We start from the raw sequence: 15,569 nt of genomic DNA on the forward strand, positions 1-15,569 counted from the left end.
GAATACTCTATATATAATATAAGAGTAACATGTACAGTCATGAGGGAATCAAATTTCCAATGAAATCGATAAAAATTGGTCATTACCATTTTCCTCCTCCATAGGGTACTTTTTTCTTGCACTCCTTTGGAAACAGTAAACCATAGCCAATAGCACCATACAGACAGCAATTGGAGTAACGATAGCAATGACTGTTAGTGACGAGACTTGGCTTTTTCCTGCTTAATCAATAAAGTTTATAGGAAGGGAAAAAACAAAATCAGTGATTGTTAATTAGCTTTAAGAGGAATTTAAAAGCTTTAGGCCCCGAAGACACGTATTACAACTGGAGCTTGAGATGTCCGGCGAGCACTGTACAAGGCAGTAGAGAGTTATGGACGAAGAAAGGTTGTCTTCTTTGGTGGCAAACTTGGTAGCACCAGGCTGATCAGCAGCTGTGGCCCGAGTGACCGAGTCATTCATCATGGATCCCAGTAGCTGAGCGAATCCGTCTAGCACAGTAATGTTCTAGTCGTTGCAAGCGTAATATGTCACCCTGTCATTCATGATGGAGAAGAATGATTCATTTGAGTAGCGTAACATGCACTCGTCGTACCAGATAATGGCCTTAATTCCTGTGGGGCAGTATTGCTGCACTTCCACTTTTGCTGCCGTTGCCACGCAGTCTTTGCAGACATCGGCGGTGACATCGCCACGGCAGAGAAAGAGGCCGTAAATCTGGTTGGGTGAGTTTTGTCCGACGGTGGTGTTATAGAAACCACCTTCGCGTGAGGCATTGGAGGAAAGGGAAGAGAGGAGGTGGTTGAGATTGGACTGGAAGGTGCTATTGGGGGTGAAATTATATCCATTTGGACAGTAATAGGAGCGGAAATTTGGGGCGGCTTCACTAATTATGAACAGGATACTAATCGAGAAATGGACCACAAAGGTAACCTTGGAAGGGAAACTCATTTTGATATCATCTATTCCGTCTTGTTCTCATTTTGGTATGGTGGGGGGAAAAGTTTTACAACATCAATCGTTTTGTAGTGTTGTTCTTTTCGTTTTATGTTTTCTTAAAGAAATACTAATCAATCTTAAGATTTTTTTTAAAAAAAATTTAAAAAGAAAGAAAAGGTCACGTAGACTTGACTGGTAAAATTTTGAACATTGACAAGGTAGATGTTAGCTGTAATATTCCTTTCAGAAGGCACTACTCTACTCTTCCGTGTTGTTGTTATAGAAGAAGAAAGGAAACTGCTGAAGTAATACCCCTTTCAGAGCTGCGGAAAAGATAGCATAGAATAGTCGCTGATATGGGGAAAGAACGGTAAGCTAGTGATGGCTGATGCCTTGGACTTTTTTGTTTTACAAATTTTTGGAAAAATTACACTTTGCTCAGTTGTGATTTATTTAAAAAACATTATGTGGTTTAAAAAATGACATTTTACTTACTTAAAGTTAGCTTTGTTTATTTTTCGTTACCCACTTCTATTAAAAATAGGGGTAAATTTGTATTTTTATTACCTTTTTATGTCTTTCTTCTTTCAAAACATTAAAAACTAAAAAAAAAAAAATTTAAAAGATCAAAAGCTAGGTTTTGTAAAAATTAAAATCTAACTTTTACATCTTTTTCAAATCAACTTTTAAATCTTCTATTTTAAAACCTTCCCCTATTTCTATAGAACACACGTCAACAAAGCCGTCAACAACTTTGTCTTAATCCTAGAATGAGTAAAGATCAGGTGAACTAAACATAGAGGCAACATTAACCATGAGTCTAGAAAGACATAACAATGAAAAAAAGATGAAAAAAGAATTGATGGATATTGGAAAGGAGTTGTTTACTGTTGAAGCAAAATTAATCCTTGTTTGGGTAATAAGAAAAAGGAAAACTTTACTACACTGAGATCAATTTAATTGTGTGGCTTTTTGGTTCAGGTTGAGTTTCTCAATATTCTAGGAAGGAGAAATTTGTTTCATGTTCCTCAATTTCCTCGACAACCAAAGGGATGGTAATAAATGCCATGAGGAAATATGATTCTGTAATGGATATGCATACTAGTGAACTCGCTTAAATTACATTACATTTTTCAGATTTTTTACATATTTAATAGTTTTGAGGTTTGATCACTAAAACTTTTTTGTTTTTCGGGTGCTATTTTAATCTGTTGCAGTTCATAATATTGAGTATGCTTTTGGGGCACATGAGCATCAGGGATTTTTGAAGTAGAACTAAAGCATTGTCTTGGTTTCACGTTTAGAAAATCAATATAAGGTCTAAAAGTTGATGCATGAAAAAATATGTAAAAGTTAGGTTTTAATTTTTACAAAACTAGCTTTTTGATCTTTGTTTCCCTTGATTTTTTAGTTTTTTATGTTTAAAGATGAGAGAGACATAAAAAGATAATAAAAATACAAATTTACCCTTATTTTTAACAGAAGTGGAAAACGGAAGATAAACAGAGCTAACCTCAAGTGGGTAAAGTATCAATTTTCAATCCACAGGTAAACAAAGTATTTTTTGGGCAAACCACAGATAGATAAAGTGTAGTCTCCCTAAATTTTTTATTTTATTTTTTAGTTAGGGCCTGTGGTGAGCATCAAGTTTTTTCCTAGAAATGTTCTTTTATTGTTTACTAGTTTTTGACCCGCATAATGCACGAAAAAAATTTACAAAAAATATTTATATAATAACTTCCAAACAATTCAACAGAGTCAAACCTTCCAGATGAAGGAGAAAGAGAGGAATTATTACAATGCACTTGGAATTAGTTTGATTTATACATTTCTGAATCAAACATCCCAAATAGAGCGAGAGAGAGAGAGAGAGATTATTACAATGTAAGTGTTTGCAAATTTTGCTAAAGCATCCGCTACAACATCCTTATTGACCCAATTTTAAAGGACCAAAACTTCTATGGATAACTCTTGTATTATTACATGGCGCTGAGATGGACCATAGCATTTTATCTAAAGCTCCATTGAGTGCCTGAAAGCATGATTTGGCATTTTCTTACAATTGATTGTGTCTGTTGCACTAATTGTTGTGACTAAGAAACATAGAGTAGTAAATAGTTGAACTCCTAACTGTTTGCAATATACACAACAAAACCAAATAAAAAAGAAGAAAGGACTATTAAAAAATAAATATAATTTGTTAGTATCCTCTCCAGATGAGGATACTAACAAATAAGTATATAAATCGAGTTGCATAAATAATTAATTAATTATATAACTATTTGTCTTTTTCACCTTAAAATAAGTATATAAATGGAGTTGAATAAAAAAATGATAAAATTTAACTACAAAATTGGTTGTAGTATAAGGTTACAACCTTACTCAATATCATTAACATTATTACATATTTCAAAAATCTAATCGTTGGATTATATGTTATTTACTCTTTTAATACATATGTTAAATTCAGTGTCAATTGGATATTATTTACTATATTCTATAAAATTATATTTTACGCATAATTTTAAACTACAAAAACTTTCAATTTAAACAATTTATAGATGACATAACTATTAATTTTTAATTTTCTAGAAATTTTACAAGTATGAAAAATATAAGAAAATATAAGTCAATAGTACATTTGTTAAAAATTTATCTTTGATAAAAAAAATATTGAATAAGGTTGTAGTATAAAGTTACAACTAAGGTATGTTTAGATATCGCTTATTTTATTGAAAATTAAAAACTAAAAATATTGAATTAAAATAATTTTTAAATATATGAATAGTACTATAAAACCTATTTTTAATAAAAATTTTGTCTTAAAAAAAAATATACAGACCCACTAAAAAAGCTTTAGCAGTGTTGAAATGCACTTCTCCCAAAAAAAAAAAAAAAATGCAGACGCTGACGCTCTGAATAATCATTATCCAAACGGGTACTAATTTTGTTAAAAAAAAAAATTGCCAAAAGAAAAGTGAACGTGGAGTGCCAGTGTTTTTTTTTTTTTTTTTTGAAGCCAACGTGGAGTGCCAGTTAAATGGGCCAATGTGATCATTCAGTGTTGAATAAAACATAGGATTTCCCTTCTCACCTTGATTCATTATCCGTTCGATGATGTGATGTTTTCTAATGGAAATGTTAGCAAGAGTTCGGCGATTCGTGGTAGAAAGACAATTCTACAAATGAGATATTTTCGGGTGAAAAGAAGGGTTGGACTTACTTTTGTTAAATTATTAAAAAAAAATTAATTAAAATCAAATTTTCCCTCATCAGTTGACGTCTCAAAACTCAAAGAAGTGACGTAATGTTTACTACAAAAATATTTTTCTAAATTTATATTGGGTTGTGTTAACGAGCACCAATGTCCGTCGACAACACATTTTAGATAATTTTTTGTGTAATTTTTTTAGTTTTTGACGCTTTTTCAGATTTTGGCAATTTTTTTTTTTATCTCTTTTAACAATTTTTTTTTTACAATTTTTTTTCTCTTTTTAAATGAAACACAAAAAAGGAAATGTTAACAAGCCCTGGTTAACATTTCCCATTTATATTATATGCATTTATTTAACATATAATGTTTAGTAAATTATTTTAAAAAAATTTATTTATAAAAAAGTTGATAACTTTTTCAAAAAATTACAATAAAATATTCTCCAAAACATACAAGAATTTGAGCATTTGTATTTGTATAAATATTATAATGTTATTTTAGCATCTAAAAGACTAAAAAGCAAGCTACAACAAATGTTGCATTCTTAAAAAAATAGCAACTTAGCTACAGTGAGCTTATCTTAAAATAAAAAAAAAATTATTTTAATGCCTTCTCTTTCTTCTTCCCTTTAAAAAAATTTTTTTTGGAAGTTTTGTTTTATTTTAATAAGTTGTTTATATTATTAGATGTATTGTAAAATGAGATGTTAATATTGATAAAGTGATTTTTTGAAATATTAAATACTAAAATTTTTGAAAGTTTGGATAAGAATGCTCTTACCACCTCAAACTCTAATTTAACTTAACATTGGTAGGGTCAAAGGTAAAAAAATTTTCTTTCTTGCTATAATGAATTGTCCGAGACTAGCAGTTCACTCTAGCAAAAAAGTATTTATAAAATTATTACTTTATCACTTTAGTTGGGATTGGTGACAGAAAAGAAGTGAGAAATAAATTAATAAAAAAATAAATAGTATTTGGTTGATGGTAAAAATAAGAATATTAATGTAGAGTGTGTTGTGAAATTATGTATTAAAATAAATAAAGTAGATTTTTGAAGTGTTAAATGCAAAAAAAATTAGCTCAACTGATGTGAATGCATAAAGCCCCAACTTCTATCTTTTTTGTTCACCTCCTTTCCCTTCTCCATTTGTCTAACAAATCCCTACTCCTCTCTTATTTTGCACAATGTCAAGTAGATCAGTGGAGATCGATTTTTGGTGTGTGAATTGATGTGATGGTGAGCATAAATGCATAATCATCAGCCATTAGTGGGGCTTTGTCACGAACTATCAATGGAGCTTTGTCGTTGCACATGCTCTGCTGCGACCCATTTATGGAGCTCTAGACCCTACTCATGGCCGACATACCTTGATTTTTTTTTTTATAAAAAAGTTTTGCATGTAATTATTTTAAAAAATATGTAACTAAGTAAATTTTTTTAGTGGAAGTAGTAGATATTAACTACAATCAAGTTGAGAAACAAACACACACGTAAAAGAGATGGAAAGGAGTTCTAACACAAAGATACTACAAAAAAAAAAAAAAACTACAACCAAGTTTCTAATTCAAATTTTGTCTACATATGTATACACAATTAATAATAGGATTCTATATTTGGGTTTCAACATTTTGCATACTAAAATACCTTCACACATAGTAGTAGTTTCAATAATTTTTCTCAAGGTGTTCTTTAAGTCTCACATCCTCTTTGCTTACCAACATCTTGCCCAAATAGGTAGCAATATAAACAATATACTGCATCCTTGTTTATACTATATTCCAACCACTTTCTATTTACATACCATTCGAATCTAAATCGACAGAACTTTCCATAAAAATCTGTTAGAGGGTAATCATGGTCTTGGAAAACAGGTTGACAAGGGCCTTTTTGTAAATAATATCTTTTTAATTCATCATGATTATTAGAATGATAAGATGATATCTTTTCTCGTTGCCCAGGATTTGAAAGAAGAGTTTCTAAGTTAAAGTCAACACGAATTCGCTTAGAAAATGAAGATGAATCTTGGGTATGTGGTTTTTTTATCAAATATTTGTCCATAATTCTAGCAAAAGAATAAATAATAAACTATAAATTTATTTGAAATATTAATAAAACTATTAATTATTGTTGTTTAGCTGTTTCATTAATTTGTTTTGTCTTCTATAAACTATAATTTGTTATATTGTTGTTTCATTAATTATAAAATTATTAATTGTTGTTTAGCCAAATATAATTTAACTTGTTTGTCTTTTATAATGTATTGGTTAATTAAATTATTAATTATTTTTTATTAGTTGCGTCTCCCAATTAATTATTGGTTAATTAAATTATTGGTTATTAGTTGCGTCTCCCAATTAATTATTGGTTAATTAAATTATTGGTTATTAGTTGCACTAGCTCACACCCTATGTGCATTTACTTCCCCTAATTCAAATATCCCACCCCGGCCCCATGCCCCCATCTACCCCCCACTCAACAGACAAGCCCCATGGCCCCCAATCACAAGAACCAATTAGATAAATTCACAATCACAAATCACAATATGCTAAAAGACAATTAATTGTATCTCACCAACACCAACAATCACCAACACCAACGAATAAAGCCAAAAATAAAGTCTAAGAGAGAAACTCATACCCATTAACCCGTATATGTAAGAGACTAAAGAGAGAAAAAGATGAAATACCTTGAGGTTGAGGGAGTACGAAGGCCTGAGGCTAAGCTAAGGGGCGGCGCCGTCGAGTAGCACGTAAAGGCGTGACCGATCTCCAATCCAATCGGACCGATCTTTGATCTCCAATGCCCGATGTGCTCTAGAGCTCTAGTTTAAGGCCCGATCATTGATGATCGATGTGCTCTGGAGCTCGCGCCGTTCGTTGGTTGTTGTCGCTGATGGCTGATGAGGGTTTTTTTTTTTTTTTTTCTTTAGGTTAGGTTTCTGATTTCAGTTTTTGCTTTACTTGATGAATCAGACACGTATATTAGATTTTGGTTTGTTTGTTTGGGTTTGCTACCATTTGTAATCTATTGGGTTTGCTACCATCTCTAATCTGTTCATTTTGATGTTGGGCTCTTTTCCCCTAGTGGACTTGCTCTGTTTCAATTTTTTTTTCTTCAGATTTTAGTTCAAAAATGTTTTTGGGTTTTTTTTTTTTTTTTTGCTTGAAAGTATAACAAATAAAAAAAATTATTTGAGAGTGTTCCTAATTTTGTTTGAGGGTGTTCCTAATTTTTTTAAGGGTAAACAAATAAAAAAAATTTAAATTATTATATACAAATTTTTTTTTTAGGTCAAGGTGTCCCTGGAAACACCCTGGACTAAACGTGGCGCCGCCACTATTCACACAAATTCTTAAACTCTTTAAAACATCCATATCTTTTAGTTAAATAATTTTAAATTAAAAAACACAAACTAATTAAAAGAGTAATTTACCATATATTTCTAAGTTTTAGGTTTTTTTTTCGTATCTTCTCCATTCGGCCTAAAACTTAGGAGGGACACTATCTCTATCTCATTTTTAAACATTATTTCACATTACCTTACCTCTTTTTTTTATAAAAAAAAAAAAAAATTAGACAGTTATTCATACATCACTTTTAAACGTTATAACACTAAACCAAAAATACAAATAAATGAAAAAAAGTATTATTGTACACGCAAAGCGTGTGTGTTATGAGTCTAACACACACACACACACACACACACACACACACACACACACACACACTAGTCATTTAACCCGTGCGATGCACGGGTTAATTTACTTAATGAGTTTGGAAGGAAAAAGAAAAAACATTATATTTGAGTTTAATGGTTACTATTAAGACTTTAAAAAGAAAAATAGTTAGAAACGTAGCATAGATGCATAAAATGCTTGTGAGGAGATGGTTAGATGGCTATATCTATCCACAACCCTCATTGGAATCATTTTTTAAAAGATGTAATCATAAATAGGTAATAAATAACACTGTATAACTAAAAGAAAATAAAAGGACATAAGAAAATGACTTAATATTTTAAATATATATTCATAGTTAATTGGAAAATTTTTATAGAAAGTAATTAATTGATATCAAGAACATAATAAATTTCGGCCTAAAAAACTAACTGAATAAATAAATCTTTAAATTCTCATTTTTTAAAAAAAAAATTATGATTAATACTGAATCAGCAATGTACAAAAATCTATACAGAATACATGTCTAAGCATTACTCCAGTCTTTGTAGTATATTATATGCCCATACCAATTTAAAAGGAAACTGTGTAGATCTAACTAAACGCAAATATTCTAATAACACTATTGAGAGATAGTTGGAAACAAAGCCCAAGTGAAAGATGAAATAAATAAATGAAACAAATTTAGTATTTTTTTTTGGGTATAAAATAATAAAAGTAAGGATGGAATGGTATTTTACGTGTACCTTCCACGAAGTTGCCTTTCTGCTTAAAAGTTGCTAATGTAGCAAAACTCAACTTCCCCACGTGATTATCATCTCCTCTTCTACAATGCCACTTTTTCTTTTCCTTTTTAATTCTTTCCCTTTCTTAATTCTCTTCATTCTTATCTTTTCTATGACATTCTTTCGTCTCCTTTTTTTTAATCTTGTTTTCCCTCATAGTGCGCACCCTCTCCTATGTTTTCAATTTTTTATTTTATTTAAGTTTCTTTTCCCCACAATAAGATCATCCACTACTTTCATTCTCATCTACTTCTTCCTCTTCTTCTGTCAAATGCTGTAATAGTTGAAAAATGGGAAATTGTTGGGTTTGGTGGAGTTTGGACCTGTAAAGTTGAAAAGTAGAGAGACGCATCAGATCATGAAATTAAGATTTTATTATTTTGGCCTCTATTTTTTTTTTCTTCTATGTTTTCTGTGTCTTTGTTTTACAATTGTATGGTACTTGTATCCAGTGAAACAACATGGTTTTTTAAAGTGAAGTCAACTTCTGTTAGAATTAGACAATTTTGAGGTTAATAAATATAAATAGTGTGGTGTACCATCATCACTACCGGCAGTAATTGTTCCATTTTTCTTCAACAATGATTCAAGAGTACCCCTTGAAAAACAACATAATCAGTAACCAAATTTTAAAAGAAATAGTAGGAAAACAAAGGCATATATAAGGACGAAAATAGCAGACCACGAAAATGCACCTCCAGTTTACTTATTGGTAATGACTCAGAAGTGCCGGTGATTTTCATGAACATGTTGATCGCCTGCTGTATTGGCATTGAGATTGTCAGTAATTTTTTTCAAAGATAGAGGTGTGTGGTTGAAAAAGAGAAACTGTTTGCAAATTGCAGTTTTTTTTTTTGCAATCCGGTTATAGTTATATGTACCGAGGGAAAACAACTGTATGATACAGTGTAACAACTTAATTTTTTGATTGTGATTAGTTTTTTTAAATCCAAAAGAGATAATTGTTTAGTGTCTATTTTGCAACACAAAAAGACACAATTGTTTAGATTTTAAATGTAGATGTGTGGCATAAATTTATGTAATTCCTTGGCGCAATGAGACGCATTCAATAAAAAGTCAAACGTTTCGACTATTAGTTATTATATATATTAAAGTACCAATATTGAGAGGCATATTTTAATTTTACAGCAATTAAAATTGATTACAGTAAAACTAGGTTTCCAATTTACTTTGTCTTATTGCTGGAATGAAAATACGTGTACATGGTATCATCCGTGAAGTTTCAGTACATATATTAAGTAATAACATAGAACATAGTGTTTGAAATTCCATGACTTATTAATTAAAGAGATAATTGTGGAGGAGCCCTAACTGGTCACCCAAACCAGTTGACTAGTAGAGAATATGCTTCAGTAATTGATGCTTCATTACCAGACGACAGCCCTGACTTGCTTGAAGGTTCATCTGACTCCAATTACTCCATTGGATTTGTCGGCTCTGTTTCACTTAGTATGAAAACAGCCGGCTGTTGAGGTGTTTTTAGAGTAACAGAGTAACTGTCAAGCATGAGAATTATATTTGCCATTGTGGGTCTGTCGGCTGGATTTTCTTGAACACAAAGTAAGGCAATATGGATACATTGGTTGACTTCATTTCTTGAGTAAGAATCTCTTAAAGTTGGATCTAACAACTCCAAGGCTGTTCCATTGCTCCAGTGTTCCCAAGCCTGCATCAATTTGTCAATGTTCATATAGTATCTCCATCTCTCCCTTTCAACTGGGGGTGATGTTGGCAATTACAGAATGAGCAAAAAAAAATAAAAAAAAATGTGGTGCGTACTGCATACTCACATAGCTCAAGAGGTCCTTAGTAGTAGTCTCTGATTGATAGAGAGAACTGATCTTATTACCACTTAAAATCTCTAGTACTAGGACACCAAAGCTATAGACATCAGATTTTACAGAGAATTGTCCATGCATTGCATATTCTGGAGACATATAACCACTGCAAACCAATGTTATCAATTCAACAATGTTAAAAATAAATAAATAAAACTTTAGAAGAAAAATAAAACTATAAAATCTTTAACTTATTATTAGTCAGATTCAAAGCTAACTGGGTTCTACAAATAAGTTACATATATCTAACTTGTGCTACAGAGGAGATTGGACTTAATGCATCTCTAAATTGTCTATGGGTTACTTGATATGGAAATTTTTAGGTTAGAAAGACCTATCTTTTTCTTTTTCTAGATTAACCTGTTAGGATGAAAAAAATTAATATATCCATCAACCAATAAGAACATATTTTTTCAAAAAAAAAAAAATATATATATATATATATAGAGAGAGAGAGAGAGAGAGAGAGAGAGAGAGAGAGACTCTAATCAAGTACTTACTATGTTCCAACGATCTTCTTGGTCTTTCCTTCAATTTGGTCAACCCCAAAAATCCTTGCCATACCAAAATCTGATGTTTTTGGATTCATATCCTCATCTAATAGTATGTTGTTAGCTTTAAGGTCGCGATGAATAATTCGTAGTTGAGAATCTTCGTGAAGATAAAGGATCCCTCGAGCAATCCCTTCAATAATCTTGTAACGCCTTGACCAATCCAATATTTTTTTCTTGTCAGATTCTACACACCCATCGAAATTCGATATTCAAGTTAGACTAAATGAATCCAAGTGAATTGCAAATTCTACTAATTCGTAAATCTTAAAAGCACTAAATATAGAAAGACAATTTATTCTCTCTTCCTATCTTTCTTTTTTATTTTATTTTATGGGTTGTCTTTTATCTATTGCATCTTCATAGGCTCCAAAACACTAATAAATATTAGGTAATTTAATCCACGCATCTTATATGACAAATAAATAGCTGAGACATATGCATAGAATGTACAAACCAAATAGGAAATGATCAAGGCTTTTGTTGGGCACAAACTCGTAGATGAGCAACTTTTCTTTTCCTTCCAAACAAAATCCCAATAGCCTGACTAGATTTCTGTGTTGAAGCTTGGCTACTACTAAAATCTCATTCTTAAATTCTTCTACACCTTGTCCAGAACTTTTTGAGAGTCTCTTCACTGCTATTTCTTGTCTATTAAGTAATATACCCTGAGAATGTATTGCAATAACCATTAGAATGGTATACTTTGTGGAATTTATAAAATCTCAAGGTCAAAAGCTTTTGAATTTTAGAGTCAATACTGTATTGAATAATGTTTTAGTTTGGTTAAGAAAATGAAATATTTCAATACTAATGAATATCGGTGTATTGTTTTGAGATTATCTCTAATTTTATATATATGGCCATAATCTCTCTTCTTGTTCTTTTATAAGAATCTCATATATTATATATTATCTTTTTTTGTTCCTTGAAAGTATATATTATCTTAGTCTTTATATAAAATGTTAGTTCATTAAAATTAATATAATAATAATAATAATAATAATAATAATAATAATAATAATAATAATAATAATAATAATAATTAACATTCTTTTAGATATTGTTAATTTGTCATATTTAGATATTGATAAATATACTACACACATAAATAAAGACATCATAATATATATCGTAAAAATAGTTACTCTATTTAAATTCCAATTTCCAAGTTCCTTCTCTAAAAAATTCAAGTTGCATACTTTTGTATAATGTTCACATAAAAAACTTAGGTCCTTTGGGAGCAATGCTCCCTCCTCTCACATAAGGGGTGGGCCCTACACATGGGTCTCACCATGAGGCATGAGGGGAGGGAGCATTGCTCAATGTAAGAATTACCCAATGTTCATGCTGGTTGTTAGGCACATTGCACCCAAAAAAAAAGTAATAACTAAACAGATATAAAAAAAGGCACAACAAAAAAAAACTCAAAAGAAAGAAACGTTTAAGCGATATATACTCCATTTTCCTGGTATTGTTTCTCGCTAGGTCACAAAATACCCTTCTCATTCTCGAGAAAGTATCTCATGCGCTAGGCACATGAGACATCTCTCTCACTGCGCCTAGCGCATACAAAAATTTTCCCTCATTCTCTTATCTCTGACACTCTGTCTCACACTCACAACTCTCAATCTCTCTCTCTCATCTCTCTAAGCATCCACTCTGGAGCCAAATACTTTTTAACACCATAAAAAATCACTTTATCTATTTTAGCTTCTCACATCTAATAGCAGTGATTTTATTTTATTTTTTAACACAATAAAATAATATAAGCACTATAATGAAATAATATAAATATTACAATAAAATAATATTTCATTCAATCACCAAAACACAACCACAACTAAAAATAATGTGAACACATGGTGAAAATTGGGAGAGACACATAGAGGGCGTTTGGATTCCACTTAAATTTTCCACGTTTTGCGTTTTGCTTTTTCTTTTTCTTTTTTTTTTCTTCTGTTGCAGGGGGACAAGTGCGCAGTGCGCACTGTGCACATACTATGCGCACACTGTTCATGTACTTTTTTATCAATTTTTTATTAAAATGGGTCCTGCATCACTATTCACACATTTAAAAATGATTTTGCTACAGTGTTTTCAGTTTTTAGCAATAAGTTCTATCCAAACGGACCCATAAAGTAGTAAGTAGAGAGACAAAAGTAGTGTGAACACAAAAAATATATATATATATATATATATATATTTTTTTTTACCTTTCAGCTACAATAATTTTTTTTTTTTAACCTTTCAGCTACAATGCACAACCAAAAGTAACTGTGCACTATAACCAAAAAATATAACTTTGGCTCCGCTATGACAGAGTACATTTTGATATTTAGTGGTGCTAAAAATAGCTATATAGCTACTAGTGCTCTCACTCCCAGACCCCAAGTCTCACCGTTGTAACAGAGAAAGTGGGAAAATTATGAAGAGCAAGAAAAAGAAGATGAGAAAGGAGCTCTGAGACACACGGTGAGAAGAGAGCAAAGAGACAAAAGAAAAACAAGTGCTATTGATATTTGATAATATGTTCTCACGTGGGTGGGTTGGTAAATGGGAAAAGTAGGCAGCAGGAACTGTTTTTTAGGAAGGTTACTTGAACAATTACCCAAATTTTGAATTTTATTTTTTAAAGAAAAATCATAATAATAATTATCCTACTTTATTTAAGATTTAAAAAAAACTATGTTAAACTTATTATTTTCTATAGTAGTGAAAATATATATATATATTTATTTATTAGTGATAATTCCGAAATGATATGCCGTAATATGCAGATATTTAAATATTTAATTCTGATAAATATTGAAATGGGATTTGAAATGTGATTAATGATTTTGATATAACTAATATGGGCTGTACTTAAATTGGTACGAAATATTATGATCAATTCCAAATTTTATATATATATATATATATATATATATATATATATATATATATATATATACACACACAAATATATATAATTGACTCAATTTTTTGAGTAATTGAATTTTTGCATGTCCCCCAGCGTGCAATAAATAAATTAAAAAAAAAAAAAGGCAACAAATATACCTTGTAAACCTCACCAAATCCACCTCCACCCAGCTTGTTATCCTCAGAGAACTTGTTTGTGGCAGCTTGGATTGTAGCCAAATCAAATTGCAAAGACTCTATAGTTGTAATGTCAGTGGCATCTACGCACACAAATCGGGTAAACATTGGTGAAATCTTTGGCCCACGGGGGAAGCATAGAAACTATATTATAATTTTGAGTATACTGTCGGTGCTTTATATTGTAATCTTTTTTTCTTTTTCTTTTTTCTTTCCTCTAATAAAAGTTTTCAGTTTATCAAAAAATAAGGAAATACACGAATACACATCTCTCACCATTTCATAGATTTTCATCTTCACTTCTACTTTCTAGAATAACAAGTGGAAGTAATTACAATTATTTCCAGCAAACATAAGGGATTAGGATACAAGAGCAGTTAGAAGATATCTGGAAATCAAACATTATAAATTCAATTAAATTACTCATTACCATTTTTATCCGGTACAGAATTGTACTTCTTTTTTGTTCTCCTTCTTAGGAAGTAGTAGCTCAAAGCAATTAGAACCAAGACCGAAATTGAAGCAACAATGGCGAGAATTATTGGCCATGAGATTCCGCTTTTCCCTGCATTAACATAAAGATTTTTATTTCAAACTAAACAGATCAGTGCTTCAAAATTAGTTGAATTAATTGTAATCCACAAAGAGTTTTAATACTTAGTATTAGCTAAAGAGTAAAGAGTAGGATTATATTCTAGAATATAATCCTACTCTTTAAATCCATGTTTTAGATCTTGTCGATGTTTTAAATCCCTCTTCTTCCAAATATTGAAAAACAATAATAATACTAATAAGAGAGTTGTGTGGTTCTTTGTTTAAAAACATGGTCTCTGGAGCTTAATCGACACTCGCACGACACTGTAAAATCAAAAGTTGGTAAATAGGTTTTGCACCTGGTGGAGGAGGAAGAAGCAATGGTATAGGTGGTTGTCCTAGTGCTGGTACCGGTGCTGGTACCGGTGGAGCAACGGCTCTGTAATATCCAACACGTTCCACAGAAACTTTGTTGGCTGTTCTTCCACGACAGAGAAGATTGATCGATTTGAGTAGCGTAACATGCATTCATCATACCATAGCACAGCCACTTTCTCTACGGGGCAGTACTGCTGAACAATCTCGTTTATAGCTGTTGACACGCAGTCTTGGCAGTCATCTGGGGTGAGGTCTCCACGGCAGAGGAAGAGGCCGTAAACTGAGGTCTCTGGGTTTTGGCCAACGGTGTTGTTGTAGAAGCCAATTTCACGCGTGGAATTGGAGGAAAGGGAAGAGAGCAGGTCTTTTAGGTTAGAGTGGTAGGTGGAGTTGGGAATGAAGGTGGTTTCGTTTGAACAGAAATGAAAGCGGTAACTTGGGACAAGTGCTTCACTAGTAAGGCTAATGAAGCTGAGCCAAAAAAGAACCAGATTTACCATGGAGACGCTTAAAGAAACCATGACTACTTT

General features: G+C 31.4%; 2 protein-coding genes across 2 annotated transcripts; both read right to left on the bottom strand.

The window, feature by feature from the left end:
* Positions 1–507: 507 nt before the first annotated feature.
* LOC142635830 (cysteine-rich repeat secretory protein 1-like) lies at positions 508–951 on the bottom strand. Its single transcript, XM_075809900.1, has one exon. The coding sequence runs from the start codon at positions 949–951 to the stop codon at positions 508–510; it is 444 nt and encodes a 147-aa protein (XP_075666015.1).
* An 8,876-nt stretch (positions 952–9,827) lies between these two features.
* On the bottom strand, positions 9,828–15,333 carry LOC142636241 (cysteine-rich receptor-like protein kinase 19). The gene is made up of 7 exons (XM_075810393.1): positions 15,021–15,333; positions 14,558–14,692; positions 14,089–14,210; positions 11,486–11,696; positions 10,978–11,215; positions 10,430–10,583; positions 9,828–10,305 (listed from the first exon to the last, which is right to left on the bottom strand). The coding sequence occupies exons 1-7, from the start codon at positions 15,187–15,189 to the stop codon at positions 10,054–10,056; spliced, it is 1,281 nt and encodes a 426-aa protein (XP_075666508.1). The 5' UTR covers positions 15,190–15,333; the 3' UTR covers positions 9,828–10,053.
* Positions 15,334–15,569: the final 236 nt, after the last annotated feature.

This window comes from Castanea sativa, chromosome 5 (assembly GCF_040712315.1).
Source record: "Castanea sativa cultivar Marrone di Chiusa Pesio chromosome 5, ASM4071231v1".
Taxonomy (NCBI): Eukaryota; Viridiplantae; Streptophyta; class Magnoliopsida; order Fagales; family Fagaceae; genus Castanea; species Castanea sativa.